This window comes from Alligator mississippiensis, chromosome 15 (assembly GCF_030867095.1).
Source record: "Alligator mississippiensis isolate rAllMis1 chromosome 15, rAllMis1, whole genome shotgun sequence".
NCBI classification, from domain to species: Eukaryota; Metazoa; Chordata; order Crocodylia; family Alligatoridae; genus Alligator; species Alligator mississippiensis.
Genome location: NC_081838.1, coordinates 23,453,671 through 23,466,725, shown reverse-complemented (window position 1 = coordinate 23,466,725; position 13,055 = coordinate 23,453,671). Strand labels below are relative to the sequence as shown.

The 13,055-nt window shown below is 56.5% G+C and overlaps 2 protein-coding genes across 2 annotated transcripts; both read left to right on the top strand.

Moving 5' to 3' along the window:
• Positions 1 to 32: 32 nt before the first annotated feature.
• Positions 33 to 2,107, top strand: SNAPC2 (small nuclear RNA activating complex polypeptide 2). The gene is made up of 5 exons (XM_019485859.2): positions 33 to 328; positions 538 to 657; positions 779 to 847; positions 968 to 1,211; positions 1,347 to 2,107. Exons 1-5 carry the CDS (start codon positions 107 to 109, stop codon positions 1,889 to 1,891), a joined length of 1,200 nt encoding a protein of 399 aa, XP_019341404.2. The 5' UTR covers positions 33 to 106; the 3' UTR covers positions 1,892 to 2,107.
• Positions 2,108 to 2,199: 92 nt separating this feature from the next.
• On the top strand, positions 2,200 to 6,178 carry LOC106739686 (uncharacterized). Its single transcript, XM_019485881.2, has 6 exons — positions 2,200 to 2,639; positions 3,841 to 4,063; positions 4,154 to 4,292; positions 4,491 to 4,621; positions 4,920 to 4,972; positions 5,078 to 6,178. Exons 1-6 carry the CDS (start codon positions 2,612 to 2,614, stop codon positions 5,824 to 5,826), a joined length of 1,323 nt encoding a protein of 440 aa, XP_019341426.2. The 5' UTR covers positions 2,200 to 2,611; the 3' UTR covers positions 5,827 to 6,178.
• The last annotated feature ends 6,877 nt before the right edge of the window (positions 6,179 to 13,055 follow it).

Below are 13,055 nucleotides of genomic sequence, written 5' to 3'. Positions count from 1 at the left end.
CACCGGCGCAGCAGGGTGACGTTGTCTCGGCGCGACGCCTGAGGGGCGGAAGCGGCGGCTGCGGGTCGCCTAGTGACGGCCTCGCCCTCCGCGCCGCGCGCCGGCCATGAAGCCGCCGCTCCGCGCCCGCGCGCGCCCCACGCGTTTCGGGCTCCCGGGCCCCGCGCCCGGCCCCGCCGCCCCGCCCGCCTCCCCCGCCGCCGCGGCCCGGCTCTGGACCGCGCACGAGAAGCGGATGCTGATCCGCGGCCTCCGCGCGCAGGCGCCGGGCGGGGAGCTGCGGGGGGGGCCCCTGTGCGAGCTGCTGCCGCGGCGCCGCGAGGCCGAGGTGCTGTACCCGGTGCCCCCCCCAACACCCCTCCAGTGCCCCGCGGCCCAGCCCGTGCCCGCGCATCCCCCCGCGCCGCTCCCTGCACCCGCAGCACGCACCCTGTTTCGCTTCCTTTCCTTCCTCCCGCGTCAGGCTGCATTCCCTCCCCCACCCCGGGGCGAGGGTCTGGGGCCCTCCGGGAGCTCACGGCCACACTGTTGTTGCAGATCCTGGGCTACATCCGGCACCTGAAGGGCCGTGTGGCCCGGGAGGCCGTGCAGACCGAGTACCGCCGCTGCCAGGCTGAGAAGCGGCGCCGTCGGGCACAGGTCTCTGCGCCCATCGAGGTGAGACTGGGGGGGACGACAGGGGTGTTGGGGGGGCCCTGCCAAGTCAGGGGTACTCGCTGGGTGTCCTGCGGCGCCTGGGCGGGGCCTGTCCCAGCTGTCACTCGCATCTGCTTCCCAGGTGTGGACAGACCTGGCCCAGAAGCTGTCCGAGAGGCTGGAGGAGGCTGTGTCTGAGGCGTTCTCCCAGGTGACGTAGGGGTGAGGGTCGCAGCGGTCCTGACCCCGTCTCCCCAGCCCGGCCTGTGTCCCCACGCAGGGCAGAGGTTGGGGCATCTCCTCAGTCCCTGCACCCCTTTCTCCCTCGCAGGTGCTGACCATCGCGACCATTGAGCCAGCCAGCGTGCTGCACTCGCTGCCCCCGCGCCCGCTCCGTGCTGCTGCTGACGAGGCCCCAACGTCCCCAGAGGCCCCCCAGGCTAGTGACGAAGCTACGTCCCCGGCTGCCGACGCGGGTCAGGAGCCCGAGGAGTTCACTGTGAGCTTTGAAAAGATCTACCGCTACTTGTACTTCCTGTCCAAGGACGTCCGTGTGCTCAAGCTGACGCCTGGGGGTGAGCGGGAGCTGCCTGGCTGGGGCATCTGCGAGCATGGGCTGGGGACTTTGCTGTGGGAGGGAAGCGCATTCCCACAAAGGGTGGGACCTGGGCTCTGGGGCTCACAAGAACTGTTCACTTTCTTCTTGGCAGAGGCGGCCGTCGTCCTGGATCTGCTGCTGTCGCTGCCTGAGGAGGTGAGCCACATGGACTGCGACAGCCTCAGGAGGCACCTGCACCGGGCCTACAAGAACCTCACGGCACCAGTCCCTGTCCCGGGGGAAGGAGAGAGGCTCCCGGGTGCTGCGGAGCTGCAGCCATGCAGCAATGGTCCTGCAGCAGCCAGCAGCGCTGAGGGAGACGAGCAGGATGAGGCGGGGACTTTGCTGGTCTCTGCCAGCCCCTCTGTAACCCACGCTCCCAGCAGCTCCCAGGAGGTGGCAGCTTCACCTCTGGCCTCTGCGGATGGGAGGTCCCTACCTCCTTGCAGCCCCCAGGATGGGGTCTCTGAGCCCTCCAGAAGCTCCCAGGACAGGATGTCCCAACCCCCAGCCCCTCTTGGTGACATGTTGCAGTCCCTCACCCGGCCCCCTGCAGCCGTCCCCAGCCCAGTCTGGAAGGACCTGGGCCTTTGCCCTCTGAACTTGTTCCTAGTTCCCTTGCGCCTGCTGGCTCGTGGCCAGGATGGGGGACACTGAGATGGTTGGGGCTGCTGGTCCAGGCTGTGGCAACAGGGGCTGAAGTCTGTGGGGTGAAGGGTCTCTTAGGCCATGGGGGCCTTGATTCCCCCCCCTTATACCCAGCCCTGGCCGTCTGCCCACTTGTAGATGTGCGCCGTACCCTGTTCCCCTTCCTTGGTTCTGTGTTCGAGTGTGCTCTGTTTTGCCTTTAATAAAGCATGTTGGAGCACGTGGGATCAAGGCCCCGTGTTTGTGGCAACCGTACCCAGTCCAGGGCAGGTTGTGTGCAGGGGGGGGCTGAGAGAGGAAGCTGGGGACCAGCGGGTGCATGGGGCTGTCCCCCCTACTGCAGCGTGCATCTAGCATTGGGGTCCTGTCCCTGCTGCTGGGGCTTCCCCTGATGACGTCAGAGACCGCTTTACCCATTGGCTGCCTGTGTTTCCCAGCATGCCCTGTGGTGGGGGTGTGGTCTGAGGAAGTAGCAGGCAGCTGCCTGGGGGTGAGTGGGGAGGGAGGGCCACCTTACCCACCCCCTCCGGATTACCCCCCTTGCTGGGGCTGTGAACAGGTCCTGAGAGCGTTTGTGGTTGAAGTCGACGCAGGCAGGCAAACTTCTTTGGGTGGATGTGATCCCTTTTAATAGACTGAGTAGTTGGAAAAAAGTTATTTGCAAGCTTTTGGGCACAATCATCCTCTTTCAGGCACAGGGAGTCTCTGCTGCTCTGAGATCTCCAAGGAATGAACAAAGCTAAAAGCGTGACAGGAGGTCAGTGAGAATGTAAATAGGTAGACATTAGGAAAACAAGGGGTAGAGAAGGGACGGGAAGAGGAGAATGGGGTCGGGGGGGGGGGAAGGTGAAGCAATGCTAAACGTAAGAAAGGGAGATTCAAAGGAAATAGCTGGAAATTAGGAAAGCAAAGGGCAGGGAGGGAAATTGTAAGTGGTAAGGTCAGGTAGTTTGTGATATGTTATAAATCCAACGTCTATGTTGAGTCCATAATATTTTTTGTATCCAGTAGATTTACAAAGTGAAGTTCACAGGCTTGTCTATGAAAGGTGTTCTGTACATTCACTTTGAGGATTAGAACTGAGAGGTCAGAGAGGGACTGGTTGTCTTGAGAGAAGTCTGCACCCACAGATAATTTGAATATTTTTGTTTTTGATAGTGTTTTGCTGTAAATTCATTCTGGTGCAGAGTTTGGTTTCTACACATTTTCCATCTGGGCATTCAGTGCACTGGTCGAGATGTATCACAGTTTAGGACATGTAGGTGTAAGATCCAAGAGTCGTGCTTGTTCTTTTGTGGGGTGTAGTTATCATGGGGGTGGTGATGTGTCGGCAGGTTTTGCATTTCTTGTTCTGGCATGGTCTGGATCCATGCAGCGTGCTTTGGGTCATAGGGAGTTTGCTTCTGGTGATGAGGTTGGTGAGGTTCAGTGCTTGTTTGAAGGCTAGGACGGGTGGTTCTGGAAAGATCACTTTAAGAACTGGGTCTCCTGGTTTAGGTTGCAATTGTTTGAGGATTTCCATGTAGGTTCCAGGGAAGAGTGGTGTGTCATAACTAACGGTGTGCATTAGTGGGGGGTTTCTTTTTGTACTGCAGCACATCTTCATGTGGTATCTGGGTGGCTCTTTCAAAAGTACAATCTACCTCTTGAGGTCCTGAGAGGGAGCAGTTCAATGCCCCCCTGATAGGCCACCCCTCCATCCTTCCATGCTGTGGCTTGGATATATGCACCAACCCCCTGCCCCTCCCACTGGTCCTGGTCCATGTGGCCGCACTTGTTGGGTGTGGGAGGGGGGGAGAAACGAGTCGGGCACGTACCCTGACGTCTGTCTCGTGCTTTGCTCCCAGAGCAAAGTCCCCCAGGGCTCAGATTGCTACTAGCAGGAGCCTCTGTGCAGCTTGGGCTGGGGAGAGGTTTTGGTTGGCTCTGTAGGTGCTAATCCCCTCCGTGCTCTCCAGGGACCGGGATGGAGGTGCGGGGCCGGCAGCTGCGCGTGGCAGTGGTGGGGGCAGGGGCAGCGGGGCTCTGCGCTGCTCGGCACTTGGCTGCCCGCCCTGAGGCCTTTGCGCCCCCTGTGGTCTTTGAGGCCTCAGCCCAGCTGGGTGGCACCTGGGTCTACAGCGAGGAGAGGCCATTTGGCAAGGGGCCGCCCCTGCCCTGCAACATGTACCGGGACCTCAGGTACCTGCCCCGGGGGGGGGTGGGGGGAGCCAGGGTAGGGGGGGATGGCTGGTGCAGCACTGACTCGTCATCTGCTCCCCTCTGTGGCAGGACCAACCTGCCCAAGGAGGCCATGGCTTTCCCTGACTTCCCTTTTGAGGTGGCGCTGCCCTCATTCCTGCCCCGTGCCGCGGTGCTGAGCTACCTGGAGCGTTACACCGAGAGCCACGGGCTGCGGGGGTACATCCGGGTGAGAGGGAGGTCAGGGAGGGCACAGCAGGGCAGTTGGCGAGCTGACGCTTTACCCAGAGATGGGCAGGGGCAACAGTGATGCTCTGTCCCCCTGCGGCCTGCAGCCCCCCCACTCACTCCCCCACTCCCCAGCTGGATTGTGCCCCAGGGTGTAATCCCCATACCCCTAGCCCTTGACAGTCTCCTGCCCTGCCAGTTCCAGCGCTTGGTGAAGCAAGTGACCCCTGTGGATGGCCCTGAGAGTGGCTGGGACGTCACCTCCAGCCAGGCCACAGGCGGGGGAGAGCAGGAGACTGAGCGCTTCGATGCCATCATGGTCTGCAGCGGGTGAGTGCGGGGGCCACAGGTAGACCAGCTTTGCTGAGGCAGGAGGTGTCTGGAAGGACGTCTGAGGCTGTGGGCGTATGATGCATCAGGTGGTGTGGGGGTGTTGCTTGCGGGGATGCAGGTCCTGCTACCTGGCTGGAGGTGGGGGAGGGGGCAGAGGCTTCTGGGCCCTGCAGTAGGTCTGTGCTCACTGCTGCAGCAGGGATTGGGGAGGTCTTGTGGGGAAGGGGGGGGGTCTGGACGCACCTGTGGGCCCAGGCCAGCACTGACCGAGCCCTCGTTTCTGCTCCCTTTGCAGGCACTACTCCACGCCCTTCATCCCCTCCATCTCTGGCTTGGAGACCTTCACAGGTGGGAAACCCCCAACCCTCACCTGGCCCTGGGGCCTTGGCTGTCCCTGTGGGGCAGATGCAGGGCCCCCATTGCTCCCTGCTGACCTCGCCATCCTCCCCACAGGTCAGGTGCTGCACAGCCGTGACTACCGATGCCCTGAGCCCTTTGCGGGTCACTCGGTGGTGCTGGTAGGCGCTGGTCCCTCAGGCGTGGACCTGGCCCAGCAGTTGGCACCCCTGGCACGATGCGTGACACTGAGCCATAGCCGGGTTCGGGTGCGGGGGCTGCCAGCCAGTGTGGGGCAGGCAGCGCCAGTGACGAGTGTGGCAGGGCCCTTGGTGCGCTTTGCAGATGGGGCTGTGCAGGTGGCTGACACACTGGTGTTGTGCACAGGCTATGCCTACCGCCTGCCCTTCCTGCCTGCTGCCCGCTTGGGCCTGTGCGTGGGGGACCACCTGGTGGCTCCACTCTACCGCCACCTCCTGCCGCCCCAGCACCCGTGCTTCTTCCTGGTGGGGCTGTGCCAGCAGATCTGCCCCTTCCCGCACTTCCACGTCCAGGTGCTCTTCTGCCTGGCTGTGCTCACGGGTACCTGCCTGCTGCCCCCTGCCCCCGAGCGGCAGGTGGCAGCTGAGGAAGAGCTGCGGGTTTACCTGGCTGCTGGGGGTTCCCCCCGGCACTTCCACCGCCTGGGCGTGCGGCAGTGGGGCTACCTGCAGGAGCTGGCACAGCTCGGGGGGTTTCCACCACTGCCCCCCGTCATCCAGAAGATTTATGATGATACGCGGGAGCGCCGCACCCAGGACGTTGGCAGCTACCGTGACTGCAATTACCGCGTGCTTGGTGCTGAGGAGTGGGAGCTGGTGGGGTGAGGAGCTCTGGCTCCCATGGGGCTGGGCAGGGAGTGGAGATGGTGTCTCTTGGAGGGGCGATGGCGGGGGGTCCTGCCCCAGCACTGCTGGGGAAATGGGGGACACGGGCCCAGGGTGGTGCTGGGTGCTGGCTTGCCCGCAGGACCGAGCCCCAGGTTGAGTGCACCTGGTGAGGTAGACCCAGCCCCTGCAGCGAGTCCCTGCACTGCACAGGCACAGCCCTGCTCAGGTTCCTGCACTAACCTGGATAATGTCCCCAGGAATGTCCTCCCCCACCCTGTCTGGAAATAACATGTCTTTTACAGGGAAAAACACTTTTTTGGAGACTTGCAATAAAGTGATGGTACATCCAGGGTGGAGTAATTGAGTGAGTGGAGTGGGGGGGGACCCGTCTGTCTTGCTTGCGTGTGGACGGGCCCAGTGCTCTGTTACCACACCCTGTTCCCGGTGCTCACAGAGACGAAAGACGTGGTGGTGTTGGTTGTAGCCATGTTGGTCTAAGGACATGGGCAGACAAGGCTCTTTGGGTAAATCCACTATCTTTTATTAGACCAACTCAAGCAGTTGGAAAAACTGTTCTTAGCAAGCTTTTGGGCACAAATGCCCTTGTTTGCTGTGGGAGTGCCATGGGGGGTTTGCGCCCTCCCTGGGCGGGTGCAAGCAGCCAGAGGCCGGGCCGGCTGCAAGGAAGCCTGTCGGCGAACGTGTCAGAGAGGTCTCTCTCTCGCTGTAGAGCAGGTCTCTGCCCCTGCTGCTGCATTTAATAGCCAGTGGCTGAATGGCTGGGCACAGCAGCCTGGCAGAGCCATGAGCCTGCCAGCTTATGCTCCTTCTGACTGCACATACTGTCTTTTCTTGGCGTGGCTCAAGTCAGCTGTGTAATACTGTGCCTGCAGGGGAGATTCCTAAAGTTTGGCCCTAAAATGCCTGTAGCAAGCAGGCCTATTGCGGGGGGGCTGTGCAAACCAAGAACACGGGGTCTGCCTCATAGGTCTTATGAGGCATGAGACAGCAGCTGGGCCGATAGCAGCATCTAAGGAAATACTAGGTGGGTGTGAGGGTCCAGGGTCTTTCCACACCAGCGTCCTAACCGGTTCAGTTTCTGTGACTCCCGAGGAGGCTTGTACAGCTGCAGACTTGCCTTCATGAGTTTTGTAGCCAGCTTTAGCACGTTGTTCACCAGTAAGAGCTGCTCCTTGTTTGGCTGCTTCTCCATCTTCAAGTACAGGTTTATCTGCAACAGAAATGTGTATTACAGAGCAGGGCACCAGCCAGTGGTGCCCCCCGTGCCCCCCCAGCCGCCAGGCCAGGGAAAAAGAGAGCGTTCCCCTCTCTGCCCTGAACCCAGAATATTAGTTCCAGCACGACGGTCCTCAGTTGGCCCCGGTAGTGTGCAGCGAGGTTGAGGCATTGTGCTACTTGTGCGTATTTTGTGCATATTGATATGCGGTAGTCAAGGTTTTTGCAGGTGGTTTGGCTTTGCTAATTGAGCAGTTGATCAGCCTGTAGGGTTGTCTCGGTTGGGTTGTGAGCAGTTCTCGTTAGTGTAGAAATGCAAGTTTGTGCTCGGTTCTGTTTGTGGCTTGGCTGGCTGTAGCTTGCAGGGCCAGTCTGAGGCTATTTGGTGCAATTTGTTTGTGTCTGTAAATTTAAGGCTCTGTGGGTGTTCGGAAGTGTTGATCTCCAGCTCCACAGGGATGAAGATCTTGTCCTGCGTCCAAACGGTACTTGGTGTGGTCAGTGTCAAACCAGCAGGAACAAGTGGGCCTAAGATGTGCACAGTCAAACAATAAACAGTACAAAAAACTTTTCACTTTGCGGCTGGTGCTTTTCTGCACTGAGAAGATTTGGCCGTTATCCTTTCCTGTTGAGCTTCGGCTGAAGGAATCAACTTTTTCATCCTGTCTACCGATCCAATCTGTTCTTAGGGGGTGGTTGCAAATATTTCCCGTTCTGGTTTACAGCTGGGCAAAGCATGTGTTGCACGTGGGGCCTAGTCCTCGGTTCACAATTGTTAATGCACTGTAGGAACTAAAAACGAAGGTAGGGGGCAGTTGTGGTGCTTGGGTATAATCTGTTGAAGTTCACCTGTCCCTTGTTTCAAAAGAAAAAAAATAGTCCCCCTGAAAATAAAACGCTCAGGATCCGGGTGAGCGCGGTGGTGTTTTTCTAGTTCAGTTGTTTCAGGCCTTCCTCCCTGAAGGCCTTCAGTGCAAGTCTTGCCGCCGCGCTCTGTGGTGTGCGCCTACCAGGCAGGGCGTGCAAGGGCTGCGTCGGGCACCGGCCCTGACACGCAGCGCTCCGGCTCCTCCTCCGCGGAAAGAAGGGCAGCCGCTTTGGTGCTCAGACAGCGCTGGGGCGAGAGAGCAGAGGGGGGCGGCCCGGCCCCGCCCCGCCCCGCATCGCAGCCCCGCCTTCCCATCGGCCACCTGGAGGCGATTGGGTGGAGTGGACGAGTGGGCGGAGTCGCTTCCTCGCTCTGATTGGCCTCTGCTGGTGGAGGCGGGCCGAGAACCGCGCCCTCCTTGTCTGCATTTAATTGGCTGCCGGGGTGCTGCCCTGTGCCGATTGGTCCGACTGCGGTCTGCGGCGGCCGCTGCGGCTCCCGCGGCGGGTCGCGCGCGAGACCGCGTCCCCCGGGCGGCGCGTGCCAGGCGTTGGCAGCTCGAGCAGCAGCGTGTCTCTCGTGTGGCGACCCGCACGCCGCGAGCAGGCCGCGAGGTGCTGGCGGCGAGCCGGAGCCCCTTGCTGCCAAGCAGTCGTGGGAACAAGTTGATGAAACATGTAAGTCGTTAAAGTTACAAGTTAGCAGCCTTCAAAATTAACTTGAGTTAAAAGTTAAGTAATTCCACTTTCAACTAGTTAAAAGGTAAGTTAAAAAGAGAACCACTAGTTAAAAGTTTAGCGAGAAATGCGTGAAACAGGGTGAAGTAATTGCCTCTTAGCACCATTTTTCATTTCCAAACCGAATGAGTGGGTTTCTTTTCCATCGGCCCGCAGAAGCTCACTAATGTACTCAGCACTCGCCCAGCTTTACCTGGAAACCATGTTATACTTGTCATACAGGTTTCAGAATAAGTTCACCCATCCCTATGTAACGCTCGATCCTTCTCGCCCTCTCCATGTGAAGTACTTTGTAAAAGTCACTGCATCAGATAGGTATACCCGAATAACGGAAAGGAGATAGTCATAGCCAGGTGACCAATGAATGCTGGTTCCACAGAAAACCTCTGTTGTTACAAATTTTATTGCTCACAAGGTACCAAAAGGGTATGAAATACATCTGAATTGGAAATACTGAAAGTGTCTGAAGATCAAAATTTGGCTGAAATGAGAAAATCAGTTTAAATGAGAAAAAGTCTGTTCAGTTGCATAGCAGAAACTAAACGTGCTTAGTGGACTTCAGCAAAAGCTGCATTTCAAAACTGACATCTGACAATTTTCCTCTTCTGTCTTGCAAAACTAAGCCCCTGCTACTCACCAGTCGCTCTACCTGGGCAGATGAGGAAATGCTTGTTCCCTCTCCTGCCGCCAACTGGCTGCCCTGCTGACTTCTGCAAATGCACACTAAAGGCCAGCACGAACTGAGACAGACAAAAAGCCAGAACTCTTGGTTCCAAAATGATACCTTTTATTAGACCAACTGGGAAATGGGAAGAAAACTGTCCTTTTCTGCCAGCTTTTGGGATCAAAGTCCCTTTGTCAGGATCTGGGAAAAGTGTAGATGGTACAAGATGGTAAAAAATCTCCATAGGTAGGAAATAGTTTCATAGTAGCTAGGGTCAGGAGGGACCTGAACAGATCATCTAGCCTGGCCCCCTGCCACAGGCAGGAATGAATACTGGGTTCACAAGATCCCAGACAGGTGATCATCCAACCTCCCCTTGAATTTGCCCAAGGTAGGGGCAAGGACCACTTCCCTGGGAAGTCGGTTCCAGATTTTGGCCACCCTAACTGTAACATATTGCCTTCTGATCTCCAACCTAAACCTATTCTCCATCAGCTTATGACCGTTGTTCCTCGTCACCCCAGGTGGTGCTGGGAGAAAAGGGCTCTGCCTATTTGCTGTTGATCTCCCCTGATGAGCTTGTAGGCAGCCACCAGGTCCCCCCTCAGCCTCCTCTTGCTGAGGCTGAACAGGTTCAGGTCCTTCAGTCTCTCCTCATAGGGCCTGTCCTGCTGTCCTCTTGCCAAGTGGGTGGCCCTCCTCTGAACCCTCTCCAGGCTGGCCACGTCCCTTTTGAAGTGCAGCGCCCAGTACTGGACACAGTACTCCAACTGCGGCCTGACCAAAGTCGCATAGAGGGGGAGTATCACCTCTCTGGACCGGCTTGAGATGCACCTTTGGATGCATGACAAGGTATGGCTGGCCTTGCTGGCTGCAGTCTGGCATTGGCAGCTCATGTTCATCTTGGAGTCAATAATGACTCCAAGATCCCTTTCCGCCTCTGTGCTTTCAAGAGGGGAACTCCTCAGCCTGTATGTGTGCTGTGGATCCCTTCTCCCAAGGTGCAGCACCCTGCATTTGTCTACATTGAACCCCATCCTATTCTCATCTGCCCACTTTTGTAGTCTGTCTAAATCTAGTTGTAGCCTCTCTCTCCCTTCAAGTGCGTTCACCTCGCCCCACATCTTAGTGTCATCAGCAAACTTGGACAGCGTGCTTTCCACCCCCTCGTCCAAGTCGCTGATGAAGATGTTAAACAGTGTGGGCCTGAGGACTGAGCCCTGGGGTACCCCACTGCTTACATCTCACCAGGTTGAGTACAACCCATCCACCACCACTCTCTAGGTGCGCCCCATCAGCCAATTTTTTGCCCATCCTACTCTGCAGGCATCAATGCCACAGTCGCTTAATTTATTGGTGAGGATGGGGTGAGAGATGGTGTCAAAGGCCTTCTTAAAGTCTACAAAGACTACGTCCACAGCGACACCATCATCCAAGGATTTAGTTACTTAGTCATAAAAGGCAATCAGGTTGGTCAGGCAGGACCTGCCTTTGATGAACCCATGCTGATTGCCCCTGAGCATGATCTCCCCCGCAGCCCCCCCACAGATGTGCTCCTTGATGATTCTCTCCAAGATCTTCCCGAGCACCGAGGTGAGGCTTGCAGGCCTATAATTACTTGGGTCCTCCTTCCTCCCCTTCTTGAAAATTGGGACCACATTAGCCAGTTTCCAATCCCCCAGCACCTGGCCAGATGATCACAAATGGCTCATACAGCTGAGCTAAAGGCTCCGCGATGACCCCTGCCAGCTCCCTCAACACCCTTGGGTGGAGGGCATCTGGACCTTCAGATTTAAAAATATCTAGCCCTTCCAGAAGATCCCTAACTACATCTGTGCTGACTGAAGGCCTGATAGAGCTATCCCCCAAATTGTCCCTACCTCTGGTAGGTGGGATATCCCACTAAATTTCATTTTTGCACAGAGGGAGCTAAAGATGGAAGGCTGTCCTTCTGGGTCCGTGAGAGTGTCTTTGTGAGCCGTGTTGAGTAGCTCTTTGATGTGTTGATCAGGTAGTAGGCCTGTGCAAGTAGGCAGCTATTCGATCTGGCTTTGGATCCGGCCACTTTGGATGGCAGTGATCCAGTCTGGAGCTCCAGATCGGTTACCCACTTTGATCCAGCCAAAGCAGCTCCAAAGCTTTGGGCTGCCTCGGAGATTCGACCATAGGGTATAATGGAGAATAAATGAAATAGCTATACCTTTGTTGTTTTTTGTCTGATTTGAATGAAACGTGCAGCGATGGTAGCCTCTGCAGAGAGCATGAATTCTGCCAAGTTGCAAGGAGATCGGTGCAGGGGTTCAGGGGGAACTGCACCCCAAATTCATGAAAGCAAAACTCATGTCACGTGTCTGTGTTAAGCCACAGGTGGGTGAAAACTGCAGGGTTGGTAGCCACTGGCGAGGCCACAAAGCCTGACACATTTCAAGAAGATCAGTGCAGGGGTTTGGGAACTGCACCTCAAGCTGCTGACAGGCAAAACTCATGATGGGTGCTTGTGCAACTGTGTCTGTCTTGGGGCAGTTGATTGTCTGTATTCATTATTTCCTCTCCTTTGCCTGTGGTTTTGTAGGTGTTAAGCGTTGCTCGTTAACTCATTAACACCTACAAAACCACAGGCTAAGGAGAGGAAAGAACCAATACAGACAATCAACTGCCTCAAGACAGAGACAGTCAGTTGTACAAGCACCCATGTCACCAGTTTTGTCTGTCAGTAGCTAGGGGTGCAGGGCCCCAGAACCCCTGCACCAATCTCCTTGACAGCTGGCAGGCTTTGTGGCTGCAGTAGGAGCCACCATTGCTGCAGCTGTCACCCTGCTGCGCCTTAACACACACAGCATCACCCATGTCATGAGTTTTGCCTGTCAGCAGCTTAAAGTGCAGTTCCCCCAAGACCCATGCACTGATCTTCTTGAAATGTGTCAGGCTTTGTGGCCTCACCAGGGGCCACCGCCCCTGCAGTTTTCACCTCCTTGTGGTGTAACACATACATGTGGCATGAGTTTTGCTTTCAAGAATTTGGGGTGTGGTTTCCCCTGAACCCCTGAATAGATCTTTTTGAAACTTGGCAATATTCATGCTCTCTGCAGAGGCTACCACACCTGCAAGTTTCATTCAAATCAGACAAAAAACAACCAAGTTATAGATATTTCATTGATTCCCCATTATACCCTATGGCCAAATCTCCTAGGCGGCTTCGACTTGGGAGATACCATTTAGCTGGGGCCTGTGTCCCTGGGGAAAAATACAACTCTGAAAGGGAGGAACACTGCTCATATCTTTCCCTGCCTGCCTGGGAATGTTTCTTGTCCCATTTGGTTTCTGTTACTCTGCTGTTTAGATCTTTTTTAATTTACAACGGGTTCACAAAACCAAACAACAGCTGCTGCTTCTAGCTGCTGTTTCCCACCTTTCCAGAAAGCAGTTACTCATCTTTGGTATTGTCTAATTAAAAACTGTAGAAACAGATTCTTATTCCACTTTCTCAGGCTATTGCTTGTGTTGTAAATGTGGACTCATTGCTTGTTGATTGTGCACCAGCTTAAGCACATGTCCTGCATAAGTTAGGCTTCTGCTAGGTCCATAGTTTGCAACAGTCCGTGTGGCCTGTCATCCACTGACGGTGCCTACTGCTTATGAGAGAAATCTCCCTGCAACTCCTTCCCTCTTGCCACCCCCACCTCCGGTTACCTAGATTACAGGTAACCTTACGGGTAGGCTT

What these genes read in the sequence shown, in the direction of transcription:
- LOC106739686 (XM_019485881.2), top strand. Translation starts at nt 2,612, where the DNA reads ATGAACAAAGCTAAAAGCGTGACAGGAG. An exon ending in AACATGTACCGGGACCTCAG is followed by an intron (nt 4,064 to 4,153) that starts GTACCTGCCCCG and finishes CCTCTGTGGCAG; the next exon opens with GACCAACCTGCCCAAGGAGG. An exon ending in TGGCTTGGAGACCTTCACAG is followed by an intron (nt 4,973 to 5,077) that starts GTGGGAAACCCC and finishes TCCTCCCCACAG; the next exon opens with GTCAGGTGCTGCACAGCCGT.
- SNAPC2 (XM_019485859.2), top strand. Translation starts at nt 107, where the DNA reads ATGAAGCCGCCGCTCCGCGCCCGCGCGCGCCCCACGCGTTTCGGGCTC. An exon ending in CGCGGCGCCGCGAGGCCGAG is followed by an intron (nt 329 to 537) that starts GTGCTGTACCCG and finishes CTGTTGTTGCAG; the next exon opens with ATCCTGGGCTACATCCGGCA. An exon ending in AGGTCTCTGCGCCCATCGAG is followed by an intron (nt 658 to 778) that starts GTGAGACTGGGG and finishes TCTGCTTCCCAG; the next exon opens with GTGTGGACAGACCTGGCCCA.